Source organism: Triplophysa rosa, linkage group LG19, assembly GCF_024868665.1.
Source record: "Triplophysa rosa linkage group LG19, Trosa_1v2, whole genome shotgun sequence".
Taxonomy (NCBI): domain Eukaryota; kingdom Metazoa; phylum Chordata; class Actinopteri; order Cypriniformes; family Nemacheilidae; genus Triplophysa; species Triplophysa rosa.
Genome location: NC_079908.1, coordinates 9,870,472 through 9,891,104, shown reverse-complemented (window position 1 = coordinate 9,891,104; position 20,633 = coordinate 9,870,472). Strand labels below are relative to the sequence as shown.

Here is a 20,633-nt window from a genome sequence, read left to right as displayed (position 1 = left end):
ATAGATGTCGTGATAATATCGTCAGTATTAGGAGCATATTGGTACTAAATGTATCTGTACATAATGGTAATGGTACATATTGGCACCTTTTTAAAAAAGGTACCATCCCAGTGACAGCTTTTGTATTATTACTTTTAATATTTGTAATGTCCTGTCACACTGTACAATCACTGTTGATCATTTTTTGCACAACAAGATTTATTTATATAAAAATATCATTTTACATTTCTTTTCATTGCATCAGTGGTACTAAGGTGATCAACCTCACGTTCATCCACTTGATGACTTGCTCTTTTGTGATGCCGCTGTAAATGTTTATGGCACAGTTATGATGTTGATGTGCCCATAAAGTCATGCAAAAGAGGCAGAGAGAGAGAGGGGGTGTATATAAGCACAGACAATTTCCACCATCAGTACCTTTCCCCAAGCTGAACTCCTCGTTTGCTTTTTTCTCTCCGCTCAACACTCAACACACAAACCATGGCTTTTTCTGGCAAGTGGGAAACTGAATCTCAGGATGGATATGAGGAATTTTGCAAACTAGTTGGTAAGCCTCTTGTCATCATTTACTCATCCTCTTGTCATTTCAAACTTGTATGACTTTATTCTGCAGAACACAAAAGACGATATTTTGAAGAACATTGGTAACCAGACAACGACGGTACCTGTTCACTTCTATTGTATGAACACAAAACCAATGCAAGTCAACGGGTACAGCCGTTGTTTTTAAAACATCATCTTTTGTGTGAGTAAATGAAAACTGAATTTTTATTTTTGGGTGAACTATCACTTTGAACTCAGATGTTATAAATCCAAACATTAGGGGATCATTCTCCAGAATGAACGCTACCTCCATCAATACCCTGGTGAAAAGACCAGCATGTGTTGCATTTTTAATGCTGGTGTGCACAATAGAAAATCCACAATAGTGGGTCTTATCTTGTCATTTCTGAGCCCAAGATAATCTTTTGGCTTGATGTTGACTGCTGTGAACCGAACAAAATCATGTAATTGTTGCTAGAAATGTACATGGACTATACAAGGTAAAGGTCAATATATCACAATAAAGGCAGAGCTTCTCTAAATGACATCATCTATACCTCCTATACCTCAGGTATCCCTGATGATGTAATTACAAGAGGACGTGACTTTAAGCTAGTGACAGAGATCATCCAGAACGGAGATGACTTTACATGGATCCAATACTATCCAAACAACCACACCGTAACCAATAAATTCATCATTGGCAAAGAGAGTGACATGGAGACAGTTGGAGGGAAAAAATTCAAGGTACAGCTTTTTAAAAACCACTGCACACCACTTACTGAATATTCCACTCATTATTAAGGATCATATTGAATGCATTATTGTGATTTTGAACATTTGATGTTCATTTGATGAATCTATGAGCACTCATACTTGCGTGATTCAATCAGGGGACCGTCAACATGGGCGGGGGCAAGCTGTCCATAGATTTCCCCAAGTACCACCACACATCAGAGGTCAGTGGTGGAAAGCTGGTTGAGGTGAGTAAAACACAATACATGACATTCGGAAATGTACTGGGAAAACTGTATTATCTAATTCTTCACGTTCTTGTTTTTGCAGACCTCCACAGCTAGCGGCGCTAAGGGTCCAGTCGTTTATGTTCGTACAAGCAAGAAGATCTAACAGGCATTGTTGAAATACATGACATTGTTCTGCTATGTATACAACCCTTTGACCTTCAGCTTACTTGAATAAAGTATAGAACTAAACAGACTGATGTTTCTGTATCTCTTCATCATTATTACACATGAACAAATAAAAGAATTAAAAATATAAAATGAAGCCACATTTAATGAGGTGAAATAAAATGATTTTTCAAATAAAATGATTTTATAATGTTACGGCAACCACAGGAGGGCAGTCAACCCTAAATCCTACATGTTCCCCCTCTGGCAACTCTGTAACAAAGACATTAACATTCAGTTTTTAATGCATAATGAGCAACACTAATGACTACAAAAAGGGGGGTGGGGGTGATTTTCAAGGTAACCTTTTAAAGATACAATAATTAAATAACAGACTAAATTAAATAATGAATTAAAACCCTAAAGCTGTAAATGCAGCAGCATGTTTAATTTGTAACTAAAGTTAATCTTAAATCTCACTTTATACCATCGCCATATACACATCCTCTTTGAAAATGTAATAATTGAACAAAGGAGTTAATTCTTTTTTTCCAGTAAAACAATGCAAGGGGTTGATGTGACCCCCTGATAATTAAAAAAAAGGTGCCAGCCCTCCCCTTCCCTGCTTTGCAAACAAAGGTTGTGAAAATGATCCATTACCCAACTGCCCCTTTGCCAACTATCAACCCCCTCCATTCAATCTGTGTCTCTTCATCATCACACCAACTCAGACATGTGCCCCCCACCCACCAGGGCTCCACAGCACAAAGGGAGGGCCCTCTGTCTGCGATCCACCCAATCTCCTTAATTACACAGATAAGAGGGGACTCGCCAAAATCCCTTAATCTGGCAACGGTAAAAATTAACTCCACCTTGGAGTATTAATCAGTGTAACATTTTTTGGTGTAAAAAAAGATCTCCATTTATGGCGTATAAAAAGTTACTTACGAAACAAGATTTTTCAAATCAAGCCCTGAAGTTTTTGCAAGTCAATAAAAAAACCACTTGGTTTTTCAATGAACATGTATTTGGTTCCTCTGCACCGAAGGACATGGTTTGCCCTTGACTCAGTACGCTGCACTCTACGAGCACTCCTCTACCCAATTTTATCTTCTCCATCTTGTCCACAGATGAAAAATATTGACGAAATACCCACAAACTCAATATTTAGCCATAGCTTCACCTTTACTGTAGCTATTGTCAGCCGTCCTTTGAGCCCAAAGGCTTTTATCTCTGAAAAGATCACTGGTGCTCAGTTGGATGCGCTTTATTTGTTTAGTGGTGTTTAGTGACAGGAAGAGCCACCATGTGAGGCAGGAATCTCCCCATTGTCTTCAATCCAGCACGTGACGTGCGGGCAGGAAAGGGGGAGGGCAGCGGCATTTGTGGGCGTGGCCAAATGAACCCGACCCCCCCTTTTTCCCAGCAACACCGCCAAAGACCTTTTCATGTGCAATGAGTCCAATCATTCATATGAAACAACTCGCCTTGAGCTATGCAAATTCACAGCATCTATTCAAATAACACATTAAAAACAACATTTAATGCTCTTTTCATTTTATTTCTGGGGTTTTCATCCAAATTACACCTGTTATCACCTGTTATCCCCTGACCCAACATACAGGCTTTTAAATAAAACCGTTAGATCATCGAATGAGCAGAATTATTCATATCTCTGGTTTACAATAAATGTCCAGAGATTCAGGAGACACTGGTTGCAATGTGCAACATTTTCTCGGTGGAAAAATAAATCACTGCGGATCAGCAGTAATAGGTTATCAAAACAAATAAAAACAACTAATACTACATCGTAAAAACGTAGTGGTAGAAAAGCAAAATGTAGTTCAAAAGTCCTAATGATTACATATTGCACACACAGAGGCTTCACAAAAGAATGAGTTGAAATAAAACAGTGCGTGTCTGTTACAGTGAACACAGTTCTCTACCTATACAAAAAAAAAACCACGAGACTTCCATACAAAACAAAGAGGAATTAAACTAAGGTTTGGGAAAATACAAAGCAATGAATGTTCTGACCGATCACGAAATGTATAAAGCAAAAGAGCGAGCCCTGCAGAATCAGCACGTAAATGGCAATATATTGAGGTAGTTCAAAGTTCAGGACTATTGGAGAAAGTTTTAATCCAAAGTCCAGTAAAGTGGTTGAAAAAGCTTCTCATTCAGCAGGACGTCAAGCAGACGCTTTGGTCTTAATGCCAGTTTACATAAAAGAATTCAATGTGTCGTCTAAAAACCTCATGAACATAAACAAATATAAAAGGAAGTTTGGTTAATCGTTTCTTTAGTTTAGAATAATAGTAACATATTTTGGACCAAGTATTGCAGTCTGCTTTAAAAGAAAAATCATGCTTGACCCACCTAAATCAAAGTGTTTAGAAACAGACTAAAATGAAGTTGTTCCAAAGGTGATGATATAACACAGAGGATCTTTTCTTGAACCTGTTAACTCAAATGACCTCGGAGGTAAACGTGAACGACAGTGTAAGAGCAGTAATGTGAGGTAATCTTTCCAAGCCACAGAGTCTGATGGTTCGAGGTATAACACAACGAAATGGCTTTCATTGCAGAACTGCAGGGTGATCATGGCTATTTCCCTCGGGAAGAGGAATTAGTAAAGCATGGTTTCCTCTAGCTCGGGAGAGAGGTTAGGACATATGCCTTCGTCCCCTGAGGGGCCTCCCTCCATCTGCCTGAAGAAAAAAAACCTGGAACCTTAGCATAACGTCAACCTTGTCGACGGACCGTTTCACTTGCAAAACCAATTCATGGAGAAACACAAAGGAGAAGCTACTTCATACAAACATAAGCCGTGTCAATGGTTTTGTGTGTACGTATTAGATTTCTGTACATCCCTGCATGTCACTGTAAACATAACCAAAAGGGACACGAGATTCTTAGTCATAAAGCCATCAGTTCATACAAAAGGCAGCAGCATCCATACAGTACATCCAGTGTGAAAGTTCAAGGACTTATGTGAAAAACGCTGGTGTTAAAGAATCTCCGCGATTTTTCTTCTTAAGGCTGTGTATTAAAAAAGCGCCAGAATTCAGTCAGTTCAGTCACTGGCAGACAAAACAGACATCCTCAGTTCATAAAAAAGGAAGCGTCCAAAAGCTTTAAAAACTGTTTAAAGGTCCCACTTGAAGAAAGGGCCGTTTTAAGTTAATACTATAACCTCTGAGGGATCCACTTGACTGTTGGTCTTTTTGGGAAGTCTTCGTCTGCGGCTAAAACGTAGTCCCTCGGGGCCGGAGGAGGCAGAGAGGGCGGAGGACGGTGGCAGCCCCAGGTTGAGTTTGTCCTCCCTCTCCTGGCGTCACCTGTCGAAGCATCCGGCTGTGAACGTGTGGTAGGAGCTCAGGTAACCGCTCCCATAAGTCAGACCGAGGCAGTGGCGCTCGGGTCCCATGCTCACCTGCATGGAGATAGGACCTTGAAGGGGCAACCCACGCAGCCCGGTCGCCAAGCTGGGAAATGAAGCGAATGAGCTGGCCGGCATCGACGCCGAAAGAAGGCTGGCTTGGTGGGGCTGCAGGTATTCCCGGGAGCCCACGGATCCCAGGGCCTGGCAGTCTGCCAGCATGTGCAGCTGGGATAATGCCGGCGAGTGCTGCGGGTAGCTGCTGGCCTGGAGGAGCAGCTGCTGGGAGCTGGCGGTGGGCTGCCTCTGTAGAGAGGGGGTGATAAGGCTTGGGGGGACGTGAGCTTGGGGTTGGAGGCTTTGGCTGGAGGAGGGGGACGATTTGGATTTGTTGGCCTCTTTCACATCGTTGTCATGGGCACTGAAAAATGGAAAACAAAAGACTGAGCTTGACAATGAAATGCTCATTTAAAGAGACGGTACACTCCAAAATGCATTTATTTTTAATACAATGAAAGGTAATGGTGACTGAGGATAAGGGTACGTTTACATGACAACAATGTAATAAAAAACGTACGTCTTTCATTTGCGTTTTTGCACATGCACACGACAAGATTGTAGACGATCTGCGTTAAAACAGATCCTTAAGTAAATGCATAAAAATGCTGTTTTATGTATGCCAGGCCTGTAGTTGCTGATCAAGGTTATTGCATACACAAAAATTTTTTTTTTACTTTTCCCAAGTATGTACAAATATTACTTTTGTATTGCTTAAAGTGAATATGAACTTGTTTTCTTGATGATTATTTGACGTCTGAAAAAAACAGAGCACTGTTATTTTGACATGACATTTGGGAGAATTGTTAGTAGTTCACAAAATAAAACAAAAAGAACCATTTTACAAGGATGTGTGTTATCTCCTCTACTCTTTATCTTATACACAAATTCTTGTTCGAGTTCTTTCAAAAATTGATACATTATTAAATAGGCAGACGATACTGCTTTAGTGAGTCTTTTAAATGAAGGAGAGGAAGAGCATGGGCCTGTTTTGGACTTCTTTTTAAATTGGTGTGAAAAATCAAATCTTCCATTGAATATTTCAAAAACAAAAGAAATGGTTATTGATTTTAGAGAGAAAAATGCATTCCATCATACATTAATTAATGGGGATCCAATACAACTTGTTACAAACTATAAATACCTTAGTATAGTACTGGACAATAAGCTTAGATGGGATGGGTGGACTGAGCACTTGCAAAAGGTTCAACAAAGAACGTATTTCCTAAAGAAATTACACCTGTTCAATGTCCACCATCAAATGTTATTGATTTTTTATGGTGCTTTTATTGAGAGTGTTATGACATTTGGTTTAATTCGCTGGTATGGCAATGCTTCTGAGGCACAGAAGAAATTGCTAAGGAAGGAGGTGACTTTGTAACAAAATCTCTAGCAATCTATTTCCCAGAGTTTAGAAAGTATCTAAAAAATTAGGGTTAAATAAAGCTAAAAATATTTTGAAAGACATCCTATATACTGTGCTTTTGAATTGCTGCCATCCGGTCCAAATTTTCTTTTATTCCCCAAGCAATTACATTTTTTAATTGTACTTCTTTTTAGCCAGCTGGTCTGGACAAATACTAGTTACAAATCTTGTATGTATGTATTTATATTTTGTATGCCAACTGTGATTCTTTTTATGTCTGTTTGAGCTCGCTGCAACCTTACTATCCCTAAGGGGACAAAATAAACTGAACTGAACCTGAACACATAAATATAAATATTAAAATCAGAAAAACTATTTGAAATAGTCTCTTAATTTTTTTTACGCATGCCTATAGACTGAACACGTGGATGACATCACAGTTTTCTAAAATGAGCGTTTTCACGGTTTACAGACAAGTGACCACAATAATGTTGTTTTCATAAACTTGCACTTTTTTAAAGCATAAAAACTAAAGTTTTCCATTTTCAATTGAAAATATAATGTAAACTGTCCCATCACTGCACCTAATATCTGCATTTGTGTACCACAGTAGAGAGAGTGTTACACAAGTTTGAAATGACAAACAGCAACCAATTTAAACAAAACCCTATTAAACACCCCCCCCAGATTATACCACATGTACACTAGTATATACTGTGGTTAGCTCTTACAGTAACATGAGCTGGATGCACTGTGTCAGATGATCCCAGGAGTAACCCGTGAGCAGGTGGAGAACAGTGGTCCAGCTGGGTGAGATCTGCAGGCAGATTCTGGATGCAGCTATGCAGGCAGCCGCCACCTGAGACGGCCTGAAGCTTAGAAACGCGTGATCTAAGAAAAAGACACACACATTGACTACCCCATTACTTTATCAGCTGCAAAATACACCAAAACACATAGCTGGAAACCAACATACATTACACTGACTTTGTTACGGTGTTGTTACACGCATGTGGCAAAGATACTCTATTATACTATGGGATTATTTTTCTGTCAATAAAAATGAACGCAAACTTTAAAAAAAATATATATATATATACATATACAATAAGAAAGAAGAAAAACACTTTGATAATGAAAACAATACACTCAATGGCAAAAATTTGACATGATTTTCAAATAAACTGCTATTTTTCTTAACAATTTTCTAAGTTTCGTTTTTGAAAATAATAGTTTTGAATTCGCTGCTAGATTTTTGATTTGCGCTTTCCGAGTTTTTGTTTATGCTTCTCAAGTTTTCGTTCGCCTCTCACATGTAGGTGGGATTTATGGCCACTTTATTCTCATTGGCTAGTGAGATTTGGATTGACAGCTCCCTGACCAGGAAGTCGATACTGAAGACATTGCAGCGGATTAGAGAGCAATCTGCTTGCGGTTTTCTGTATTGTATTGTTTTAGTATTTGTACTTAAATTACTTTCTTAATATGTTAGTATATTAGCAGGGTTGCCAACTTTCACGCACTTAAAAATGGGACACGCTTCCAGGCTCTATCAAGCCGTAACAACAAGAAAACGTAGAGTAAATAGCTAGCCATATTCACATGCAACTTTACATGGGTTTAGAGGCCGTCAAGACAGCAGTCTATAATTTATAATTACAATGATATCAGGAAAACGAGATGCCTAGTGAGTTTTGAGGAGATATACAATAAAGTGTTATGCTTCCAGTTCATATTTATAGAATTATAATCGTGGTGGCATTTTATGTATTGTTTCTATCTTTAAATGTTTGTTTATATTTTAAGAAGTCTCTCTTCTGCTTTTCTTTAACTTGTTTTATGTAGGTGTGTATATACACAATGAAATAGTTGTTTGCAAGAGGCAGACTTAATTAATAAAACATTCTAAAGGCCTCTAATTGTGTCACCTTATGAATTTGTTTTGTTGTAGCATTTAAAACACATAAATGTCATTTGAATGTATTGGTATTATTTTATGAGGTGTACTTTCTGTGAATGTAAAGAAATGGGTATAATAGTGTACATTCACCATTAGTTTAAAAAGAAAGATAAAGTACTTGACTTATAAGTGGACTTAATTCTTTAAAAGGAGACTGTATGCAAGAGCAACATCATCATCATCCTCCTCCTCAGCTGGACACAAGTCAACCTCAGGTACATTTATGTAACCGAGATAATAAAATCGCTAAAAGTTTTAATCTCTGTGCAGTAACTATGCAGCAATGTTTTCATTTAGCACGTTAAATGTAAACAAATTCTCACAACCCAATAATCTGTAACGTGTCTTTATTGAATGTTATAATGCAAGTTGTTCGTTCCTTTTTAAGAAAATAAACTTAATAGTCCATAAAATAATACCTGACAAAAAATATAAAGCACACAATGAACCAGCTAAATCAAGACATAATTGCTACTGTACAGGAATAAAACTTTTAGCGATTTTCTTTATTATCTGAATTACATTCATTTACCTGAGGGTGAAGAGGATGATGATGATGAGGAAGACGCTTGGATCCACACCGCGCATGACTTACCAACTTCAAATACCAATTACTATTAAAAAATACAAAGTAATAAAGATAACAGCAAGCAGATCGTTCTCCAAAACTCGATACTCTTAAGTACAGACTTCCTTGTCAGGGAGCTATCAATCAAAAACTCACTAGCCAATCAGCGTAAAGCGGCCATAAATCCCGCCTACATGTGCGATTTGTGCCAGACAGGTGAACGAAAACTTGAGAAGCGTAAACAAAATCTCAGAAAGCGCAAATGAAAAATCTAGCAGCGAATTCAAAACTATTATTTGCAAAAACGAAACATGGAAAATTGTTAAGAAAAATAGCAGTTTATTTGAAAATCATGTCACATTCTTGCAATTGAGGTTAATGATTTCATTATCAAAGTGTTTTTCTTCTTTCTCATTATATATTTTTGTTTGTTTTTTTAAAGTTTGCGTTCATTTTCATTGACACAAAAATAATCCCATATTACACAATGACGGCAAGTTGATTGATAAATTACTTTTATCACTAACATTAATAACCAGAATGAATTATTCAACCATGTAATAGTTCATTAGCCTCACTTTAGTCTGTTCATGGTTGCCTAGCAACATAATAGAAGTTATTTCACGATCATGTAATTTGTACTTTAATTTGCAGAACCCAATTAAAGTGAGGTCAAAGGTCTGAATGTATCAGCTATTTCACAGCAGATCCGAATGTGGCTCTGATTTCAACTATCGGTTACATAAACCACTATTTAACAACGTACATGATATCCTAAATTCAATTCTGATCTATTCAGCTTTATGTAAAAATGCAAGGAATGCACTAAGGCGCCGTTTATACTACTGCGTTTTCCATTAATTATTATTTAGAATACGCAGGCATGGTTGCCCACATTCGCTTACTGATTGGGTCCTCTGTATCATTGCGTTTGCTTCACTGATTCGTTAAGCCTCTGTCATATTAGCCATTATGCTAAGGCGACAATGACCAGCCTTGTAAGGACCGTGTAAACAACAGGCTTGTTTAACTACACAGAGACATTACAGCAACGGGAGAGAGAATCGAGAGCCGTATGCTTTTAAATAGCTCACTCAGTACTGCGATGTCATCCGTCGATCGGTCTGCGTGGCGCCGGATGAAATCAAACAAGCCTAATAACATGGATTACCTCATCTAACGTTATCCACACGAAGACATCCTTGCTTTTCCTCGCCATCGTGTTCATTTTGTACTGGTCGGTCTGTGACTAGTAACCATCTGTCATCAACAACCAACTTACGTATGCCCATACAACTGTTTACATTTATCTGCGCATGCCCAGCCTGTCTGAATGGTCATGTGACATGCGTTTTCGGTAGTGTAGTGTAAACGCAGATTTTTTCTAAAACGCATGTGTAAACGGCTGTATAAATGAGGATCGTTTTCGTTTTAAAACGCCGTTTTTGTACCACAGCGGGCTAATGTAAACACCACCTTAAATTGATTGCACAAGAATGACGTCACACTACCTTGTAATGAGACCTCTAAGAAGTAGTGTGTGTATTTGTCCATGAAGGCTTTGGTCTTGGACAGGGAGGAAAGAGGCCAGCCGTTGTGCAGGTCGCCCTCCTGGACAGCAGCGTGGAGGTAGTAGTCGATAAAGTGGGCGGGCGTGGGCATGCACAGGTTCCATCCGAACGTCTCCAGTAGCAGGAGCTCCATCTTGATGAGGTCACGCTTGTTGAGAGTGAGGTTCAGACTGCACATGAAGCCCAACGTGTTCAGCTGCTCCAGTTTGGGCACGCGGTCCTCCTTTTCCTCAAATTTACCTGCGCAAAGATGAGAACATATTACAAATGGGATTCTAAAAATAATCTCCATTTTGGAATACATCACCCCAACACAAATTCTTGATCCGTCATGACCGTAGCAGTAACATTATGGCTTTTCTTTTTTCTTCTTAAATAAACTCCATTATCAGCTATCCCAAAGATCTAAGACATTCTTGACCTAAGAACACTGCATTTCCGTGCTTTCCTCACATTCTTCAATTTCTTTAAAAGGATTTGCGCTGACATCATTAAGGTGAGGTATTTTGTGAATTCTCGTAATGAGAGAACACATGTGCTCCCTTCTTTGCAAAATTCCTTTGTTCTCCTTTCCAATTGCCTTCCTGTCTCTCCAGTTCTAGGTGTTAATATCTTTCCCCCGCAGTCCAATGGTTCAACAATAAGGGCCCCATAACCTCCGACCTCTGTGATGCATGCTTGAGCGCCCACGGCCCCGCCACCCCCCTCAGATCAGTGGCCGGTGTGGAGGAGACTTACAAAAAATTACTGTGGTACAGTGACTGTATTACAGGGTAAAACCATGGTACTTTTATGCATAGTGCTATGCAGCTGTTTTGGTAAAATGGAACTGCAAGGTAGTGCATACAATGTTTTCTATGGTATTTCTCAAAAATACCATGAAAGTACAATGGTATTGGTCAAAAAAGAGCCCCAGTAATAAAAGGTCACACCTTCAATATTTCACGCATACATGACATGCAGCAATTTAAAGGGATAGTTCATCCAAATGAAAATTCTGTCATCATTTACTCACCCACTTGTCATTTCAAACCTGTATGACTTTCTTCTGCAGAACACAAAAGAAGATATTTAGAAAAATGTTGTTAACTGGACCCCATTCACTTGCATTGGTGTTGTGTCCATACAATAGAAGTGAATGGGGGCCAGTGCTGTTTGGTTACCAACTTTCTTCAAAAGTTCTTTTGTGTTCTGCGTAAGAAAGTCATACAGGTTTGAAATGACAAGTGGGTGAGTAAATGATTTAAAGCATTTAAGTATTAAATTGCTGTATTTTAACAACATTTTTATAGCTCAGCATACAAATTATATGTCTAACTTTAAATATTTAAACTATCGAATTAACATTTTCAAAAACGTATTAATCGATTATTAAAATTATTGTACATGAATTTATCGATTAACGATTAATCATCAATACCACAAAACACAAACAACTCAAATAACATATTAGCGATGGCAATGACATGCACTCCCATTCAAAAGTTTACAGTCACTTTACAGTTTTTCCATCTTAAATGAAATTTAGATTTTTAAATGAATCAACAATCCATAAAATGAATTAATCATCAGATTAACACAAAAAACATCCATTCAGCAAAAATTTTATTCTCATTCATTTTTTTAAATTCTCATTTTTTAACATAACTATCACATTCCGACTGCTAACTGAAACCCCTTAATGTGTTTTGTCATAACGCTGTAGATTTAGCAGCAACATTGCAGAAAATCTGCTCTACCTCGTGTCAGCAATGGCTGACGCTAAAAGCCAACGCATAATGTCTTTTCTTAATTATCCGGGGGTATACAAATTCTTTTCATCAGCATCAAACCTCGGGGGGCATCTGTCACACTAATCTGAATATCAGGAACCCCACTGAGTGTTTCAGTTCAAACACGCCGGGCCAGGGCCCTCGGCTCCCCTCCCTCTTCCCTCTGAGGAAAGGGACGGGCCGGCCTGCATTTGACATGCTACTCAAGACTGTTTTCTCAAAAAAGGTGAGCTGCCGCTCCATTAGTCACAGTGACAGGACACATATGTAATTACACAAGACAACACCTTGGGATCAGGGTTTCACCAGGTCATGTTGTCTTTTGTCCCTTAAAGGTGCTTTCATATTGTTATGAACTCCCTTTAAAGAAGACACATGTTAAATTCACATACTGATAGTGATGATGATCTTATGAAGGAAAACAGGTTTGGCGACATGCATTGTGCTTTTACGCCTGCTTTAAACTGGTTACCATAACAAAACCTCATCAGCCAGACTTAGGAGAGGAAATGAGACTGATGTCTCACCCTCTCCTCCTACAAAGTTAAAATATTGAGTGGGGGGGGGGGGCGATACCATCAAGCTTAAGGGTTCATCCATGCATGTCCCACAAACTGCATTCAGCCATCGTACTGCTAAAAATGTGTAATATAAAATATATATTCATCCATTTTATGACAGTAAATCTCAATAATCTAATCGCAATGTGATCTCAGATGCTTTGGGACAGTGAGATTTCTGTTGACTCTGCAGATCATCCCTTGAGTTAAACACAGGGTGACGTCTGGCTTTACCTTTTACAGATACAACAAATCACACCAAATGGGATTTAAATAGAAAATAAAAATATACAATTAACCTCAACATAGATTCAGACTGACAAAAACTAGGACGGCATATTAAAATAGGTTCTCCCATAAATGGTATCGACGCATCATACAATGTGTTTTAATCAAAAAGAGCAGTGTGTCAAAAGAAATCATGTTCTCAGCTCTCGAGTTCATCGCTGTCTGATGCGTGTTAACTGCTGGCGGCTCTCGGAGAAAACCAACAATAGCAGCAGCGGCCTCAATCAATGACGTGGGGAAAGGGAGGGCTATTTTAACAACACGAGCAAAGCCATTATTCATTCAGTCCAAAGCAATTAATGAATGCCTGAACACTGCCGAGTGCAGCCCTCCCCCAAGTGAGAGCAGCCGTAATGACGGCCCGAATAATGAGAAAGATTTGCAATTTAAACAAAGTAAACAGACAAATGTAAAGACAGTCTGGCATTTCGGGTTTCCAGGGGTGCTCCTCTGCTTCACAATACAGATTTGGGTCATAATTGCTTATTTTTATTCATTTATTATATACGTCGTTACTTACAAATGTTGAAAGCAATCAGAATTACATTTCTCACACAAAAACTGGTTATGGATAACAGGCTATGGATTTTAATGCCTTCAAAGAACCAACGCACAACAAGTGCCCCAAATCTTAGCTGTGTATGTGTAAACAGACATCGCCACATTACTTCAGACGCACATAGATTATGAAATGAAGACTTCCTTGTTTCCTTGCGCCATAAATCTGCTGGAGACATCAGGCGATACCCGGTCACGTTCGCACAATCTACCTGAAACCACTGTGGTTTGCTGGCGAGGCAGCTTAAAACTTGCTACGCCGTGCTCTGGGAAGCAGAGCATATTTCTGATTTGAGAACTGGGTAGGTTGCCGTGGCGACTGAGTGAGGGGTCTGGAGGCCACGGCCTCTTATGCACACAGCTGTCATGCAGCACAATACAGCAGCCAGTCACTGCAGCAGGCCAGACGAGCTCGCTCGGTTCCACACATGCAAGCAGAAACACCAATGGTGATGAAATTCGTTCTTTTTCCGTTCAGTGTGCCAGAATTTTGAGGCTCTTAATATAGCACAATATAAGTCACATGAAAGGCATCAGATGTGAAGCTGTGTCAGTGGTTAACCAACAAATGCAAAAAAACAAGTCCACAAACACTACTACAAAAGATTAAAAATTGTATCATTATTCAAATACTCGACATTTTAAACCAATTAAAACATGCAAATAGGATGGCCTATTATTAAGTGTTTGCTTATGTAAGTTCACATTTTATTTAATTGTATATTTAATTACATACGTATACGTACATTACGTATATTCCCAGTTGATTTAATGCATCCAGGCCAGTGTTGTAACCAGTGTTGGGTGTAACTAGTTTCTAAGTAATTAGCTAACGCAATTTAATTACTTTTCCCTTGAAAAAGTTAAGTAAGGGATTACTCTAATTTTTTCTGTAATTTAATTACAGTTACTTCTGCTGTAATTAAACTAAATACTTTGTGTAATATATGTGTGTGCAATAGTGGAATTGACATGAAAATTCTAACTTTAAAATCTGCTTTAATGTAAAATTCTAACATAATATTATTAACTGACCAAAGTATTTTTAATATGTAGTTTTATATTATTTGTTTGAATGAATTAAAAGAGACGTTTCATGTCTATCCTTGAATCACTTAACAAATCAAGGTTGATATGGATATAGAAAGTAATTATTAATAAGTAATTATATACTTGTTGGAGAGAAATTTGTACAGTAATCTAATTACACTATTGAATATGTATGTAATTAGTAACTAGTAATTAATTACTTTTTCAGAGTAACTTGCCCAACACTGATTGTAACGATATTAGATTTTTACTACCCGACTTACACCAAAATAATAGATGATAACGATATTGTGATATTTATTGAGATGTCAATAAATTAATTAGATGTTGTCACATTTTTGCTTCTTTGCCGAAGGAGATAACGTATTTACGCACTCTGTAAAGCAGTTTGTCCATTTAGGGCTACTGTAGAAACAACATGGCGAATTCAATGTAAGGGGACCCGCGGTATATGTAGATAGAAATTGCTCATTCTAACGTAATGAAAACATAACGCTTTATTATGTAAGGTCTTTATACACCTCGGAAGAAACAGTTATGTATATTTTATTGCATTTCTGTCAATCGGTCCTCCAAAGCCCCTTTAAATCCATTTTATTAAATGTTCCATTAAAATCCAAGTTGCATCACTAGACCGTCTTTTAATACGCAAAATTTCTGTGGTTTAGTTATAGATGCTATTCTTCCAATTTGGCTTGATAGCAAACATCCAATAAACCAGTTCATACAGCTTGCCTGCCTGTGACGGCACCTCGAATCCTCGATCAGTCTACTGCCAAATCAAATACAGGCAAAAAGAATCACACCAGCCCACGAAATAAAAAGCACACACATTAATCTCATCTTCAACTTACTGGCCAGGAGAAGGCAGGAGAGTGCGATGACGTAGAGCTGCCGCACCGCTACATCATAGTGGTCCATGAAGAGGTCGAGCAGGTAGACAGCCAGGTGACGTGCGGTAGGACACAGCTGATAGCGGTTACTGAGAACGGCCAGCAGGTCGGCAAAGTACCGTCGCATCCCGATCTGTGGAGAGTGAGCCTGGTATGTTGGCAATTTTAGCTCCTATGAGGAAAAAAAAGGATATGAAAAGGGCTTTAGCTTGTAATTTAATGATGTCAAAAAGGCTTTGAACCAACGGAACAATGCTTTTACCATATTTTAGGGCATGTAATGTAAAAGTGTTTTTTTTACAAACATGTATGGTTTTTATTGGTTGTCTGAAATACCGTGGTACATTATTATGGTATATATATCAAAGTACCACGCTATTACCATCACTGTTTATAGGGGAAAAACATTCTTCGTTCCAAACAATATTATTATTACTACAGCCAAGATTTTACTACACTATACTTTCTTTTCATTACAAAAATAAATGCATTAAGGTCTCCATTATAAAATTTTACGAGCATCTTAACTAGTCTAACAAAAGCAAACTGAAATACTAATCTAATACAAACGTCGTAGTTGCCAAAAATCCCTTAATGGTTCAGTCACACATAACAAGCATCTAAAATCTCAAACTGTTTCCAGACACGGGTCCCACAGGCAAAGTGTGCTGCTTTATAGTGGCTGTTTAGTAAAGGGCCGGTTCCTTCGCAGGCCTAGCCATCATGTCTCACAGCCATCTGTCCTCTGTGGGGTGAGGGGCTGGGATTTGACCCTCTCAAGAAGCCCTTTTGTGGGGCCTGCCAGAAATTTAGACAGGCCTACAGCTGCTGCTGCTGCTGCTGGATTTGAAAGGCCAGTCAGTTTGTCAACGACAGACGCTTTAAATATAACATCTATAAATGATACCAGGTAGAGGAGGCTTCGCACCTTTTTGGGGTTTTACTTTGCGGGTTGCTTAAAGATAAAAACAGGAATTGCCACTTGAACATCACATTGAAAAGAGGAAATGATAATCTGTGTATAAATACAAACTAACCTTATGCCTAAATCATTTTTAAAATATCATATGCAGGCCTGTACATTAAGCATGCATTTTAATCAAACGCAAACGTATTGTCGACTTTGGCCACATTTCTATGAAATGAAAAAAATTATGAATATTTCTTAACTACATGAATACAGTAATCCATGCTGCCGAACAGAGAAAGAGACTGTTCTGCCTAAATATTCCACCAACACCAAACCACCCATCTCCACATATTTCTTCCAACAGCTGTGCCACTTTGTTTCAGCAGCTCAAATACAGCGCAAGTTTAAGCAACCCGCTGAATGAAAATGTATGTGTCAGTCAAACAGAATGAACGCGTTCAGAGGGAAAAGTCAGAATAATACACAGCATCAAATCACAAATATTTTGTCACGTAACCGCACACAAATCTTGAAGACTGCTGAACAAACCTGGTAGGACGGTTTAGTCGTGTAATCTTGTGCTAACAGACAAACTCGAGTACAAACAAACAGAGCACTTCACATTCCAAACCGGATGTGAGAAGCCAATAAACAGGCCAGACAATAAAAGCTCAACAGACTGCACTAAATAAATGCACTTAACCTCACTGTCTGATGAGTGCAATTCACTCAGCAGGGGAACAGAAGTTCAGCAACACTGGTGTGTCTCCAGTTTGTCCAAAGTTTACCAATAACCATACAGTTTTCTAATCTAATGTTGACAATAGCATCAGAAGATTATGAAATTTGGTATGACCCAGATCAGGAAACTGGGTTTAGAATGGGAGTGCATGCACGCACTAAACAATGTGTTGGACAGGATCTTCATAAAGCCAATGTCAGGGGATGTTCTGTAAGGACTGTGTGACATTTCACACTTAACCATCAAAGCCTAGACAAGTGAAACCTGGCTCAATCTATAGCCAATCTAATGACAGAGGCCAGGATTCTGACATTTGGATTATAAAATGCAAAGGATCTTTTAGAGCTCACCTTAATCCTGAGAGATTGATGGATGTCCGCTGCGAGCTGGCTTTTCCACCACTGCCCCTCTGGTTCCATCTTTCCCATCCAGAAAGGGCCCTAATCCTTTAAAAACACAAACAAAAGCGTGAGAGGAAGAAAATAAGCGATTTTCGGCTCAGTTAACACTTGAACCGCAGCGGTTGTAAAGAATAGCAGCTCTATTCAGGTCTTCGTGGAGAAAAATGCCACAACTCGAACTGAAGGCATAAGTGAACATTTGATGGAAACTGCGGGTGTAATTGTAAATTTACTGCGAGCCACCCAGCAAAGTTCACGCAGTTCATTCCACGCAACACAGCCGGTCATTGTATCTCATCATTGCAATCACGACTTCGTCTTAATTTTTTAGCAGATTCACTCAATCACGTGCATATCATAGTTCGCAATAAACTTCAGGAGTCGAAAAGTAACTTCGCTTACTAAAAACGCGAATAAATCGGAATTTAAAGTGACCGGCGCCGCACATCCAGCCCTACGGCACGCCACGAGTCTAGTGCGATACGAAGTATACATAAGAGTTGCGAATTATACGAAAAGTTTCAGGTAACGAGCGTAAATAGACTACGACTAGCTCAACGTCAAACAAAAGCTGCACGTGTAAGTTAACATTGTATCGCTTTTCATCGCAACAAATCTGAACCCATACAACAGCGCGTCTTACCTATCAGACAACGACGCTCCAGACCCCTTTGTTTCAGAAGTGCCGCATACTGGAGTTATATCCTTCAACTCAGCGCGTTTGTACTTTTCAAAACATATCCCATAGCAGGGAGAAATCTTCTCGTGCACGACACAATCGCTTCGGTGTTCGGCAGGGCGACTTTTTTATTATTAAAACACCGCCGCATGCGTATCCAAGTTAACCCCTGTGACTTCTTTCGCCGTCCCGTGTAATGTGCTCCCCCAGTGGCCTGAGAGGAGCAGATCTGGGAATGGTGTTGCTGTTCGGAGCTGCATGGTCGCTCCAAACGGGGAGGAGTCCGCAGCGCGGACATTAACACGAGCTTTGCTCCAAACAATCAACTCATTTAAAACAAATATTGATTTGAAGTGTTTATTTATTTTCTGTTTTTTCTTATTATTCTGTGTCAAATGATATTTTTGAATGTAAATTGTATGCCAATTTGTTTTGTAAATTTGTTATGTTATATTTCAATAAAAAAAGTTTAAAACAAACATTGATAGGGGATTGAACTGAAATGTGTGTGGGCATATTAAGATGTCATATAAATGTACATGTGAAGTTTGGCTAATGTATTCCCTGAGCTAAAATTGAGATTAAGTCATTCTGATGTAAGGGGTTGTTTTAAATAAAACATACATATGAGTGGGACATTTCTTTGGCATTTAAATCGTAATGTGACAAATATTTTCAATTAATAATTTCCTTTTAAACTAATTACATGTTACATACGTTGCAATAATAATGTGACAATGTGGACTTTTATTTTTTTCATCTATCTATTTTATTTATTTAACTTAGAACTTAGTTAAACTGGTATTTGGGGTAAAAGCATGGAAACCACAAATTTACTATGGTGTGACTGCAATAACCATAGTTTAACCATAATATTTGGTAATCACTCAAATAATGAATCCAAAAATAGAAAATAAATAAATAAAACAAAAAATAAAATATACTTTTATTAAAAAACCTGTTAATTTTTTGAGTTATTAAAATGCTAGATATGGTGATGGTAATCAGCAAAAATACATTTAAATAACATTAAATACATTTTTAGCATATTATTTTCTCAAGAATTATTCAAATGCTAAAATGTAGGTTTTGCACAGTGTTGTTGTTTATTATTTAAAAATATTACCATGTATTTTGCGTGTTTTTAAATATCCCTTTTCTTGTAAGTGTTCTGACTTTCTATTTGGCCAGCAGATGGACCCGGTACTCCTAAAGACTACTAATTGTTGCATAGGGTCTTTTTATGTATGCAGCATTGCCTAATCAATCCTTTTTTAGCCTTTTTCTAAAGGACCAAAGCAAGTTTACACCGTGAATGCACCTGTAAAGGACCACAATTTCTGTTCAAATGCATTGCCCACTGTTTCCTGAGCCCAATGAGCAAGCAATGGGGCTAACCCCATACAATATATTAGTTCAGTAAATGTCATCATTACAATGAAACTTGTGCCTTTTTATAATGTACATAAACACCGAGTACTGACAAGAGGGCGCTAAAATAAATAAAATCACAGAACACTGTGAAATGCTAATATGGAAGTTATGTTAGGCTAATGCTCCTAACTTTCTGTAATGCTATACCGCTTCTCACAACTTAACACCACAGTGTTGGCGATCCCCACAAGTTTGATGTATGTGTTACTATGCACAAGGGAAACTTTTGGAGTATCACTGGTGTGAAACTAAGCAGTCTTATACCCATGCTGCCCACTATATCATGTCATTATATCATCATGCAGCCAAGACCAAGTGACTCAAATGCCAGAGCTGTCATGGCCTGCTCGGTCAAGTCCCAGAGCTGGCGGCCATTTCAGTGGACATGCACATATGCCTCAAGTGTTCGTGCATCCTAGTATTGACACATAACTCTACGAGCTACTCGAAATTAGTTCGGCTATATATACATTGCGAATGCTTCAATTCTACTTCTACGAAAGGACTCATTTCTACCACATGATAGCCATATACCGTGACCATTCCGCTTGCTGTAGCCATTTAAAGCCTTGATATTACCACAGTGTACCTACCGGTCTTCAGTCCAATCTTCCTGATGATAGTATTATGGGGCCTGGGGATCTATATTTAGCTAGCTCTGAGACTGCACTCGCCATGTTAGTCAGAAGGGAATGGTCCAGACCAGCACCTTCTATCAATGCTGACTGCCACACTAACTTAGCCACAACTGGGCCTGGACCACATGTCC

The 20,633-nt window shown here is 38.6% G+C and overlaps 2 protein-coding genes across 2 annotated transcripts; one reads left to right on the top strand and one right to left on the bottom strand.

Annotated features, from left to right (window-relative positions):
• The first annotated feature begins 340 nt into the window (after window positions 1–340).
• fabp6 (fatty acid binding protein 6, ileal (gastrotropin)) lies at window positions 341–1,742 on the top strand. Its single transcript, XM_057360841.1, has 4 exons — window positions 341–547; window positions 1,115–1,290; window positions 1,437–1,526; window positions 1,609–1,742. Exons 1-4 carry the CDS (start codon window positions 481–483, stop codon window positions 1,669–1,671), a joined length of 396 nt encoding a protein of 131 aa, XP_057216824.1. The 5' UTR covers window positions 341–480; the 3' UTR covers window positions 1,672–1,742.
• A 1,483-nt stretch (window positions 1,743–3,225) lies between these two features.
• On the bottom strand, window positions 3,226–18,747 carry ccnjl (cyclin J-like). Its single transcript, XM_057361274.1, has 6 exons — window positions 18,395–18,747; window positions 17,701–17,796; window positions 15,660–15,870; window positions 10,518–10,817; window positions 7,210–7,369; window positions 3,226–5,476 (listed from the first exon to the last, which is right to left on the bottom strand). Exons 2-6 carry the CDS (start codon window positions 17,776–17,778, stop codon window positions 5,011–5,013), a joined length of 1,215 nt encoding a protein of 404 aa, XP_057217257.1. The 5' UTR covers window positions 17,779–17,796; window positions 18,395–18,747; the 3' UTR covers window positions 3,226–5,010.
• Between the last annotated feature and the right edge of the window lie 1,886 nt (window positions 18,748–20,633).

Coding starts and splice junctions, on each gene's coding strand:
- fabp6 (XM_057360841.1), top strand. CDS start 481: ATGGCTTTTTCTGGCAAGTGGGAAACTGAATCTCAGGATGGATATGAG. Junction 548..1,114: donor GGAATTTTGCAAACTAGTTG/GTAAGCCTCTTG, acceptor CCTATACCTCAG/GTATCCCTGATGATGTAATT. Junction 1,291..1,436: donor TTGGAGGGAAAAAATTCAAG/GTACAGCTTTTT, acceptor TGATTCAATCAG/GGGACCGTCAACATGGGCGG.
- ccnjl (XM_057361274.1), bottom strand. CDS start 17,778: ATGGGAAAGATGGAACCAGAGGGGCAGTGGTGGAAAAGCCAGCTCGCA. Junction 10,818..15,659: donor CTCCTGCCTTCTCCTGGCCA/GTAAGTTGAAGA, acceptor ATCTTTGCGCAG/GTAAATTTGAGGAAAAGGAG. Junction 7,370..10,517: donor CTTAGAGGTCTCATTACAAG/GTAGTGTGACGT, acceptor TCTTTTTCTTAG/ATCACGCGTTTCTAAGCTTC.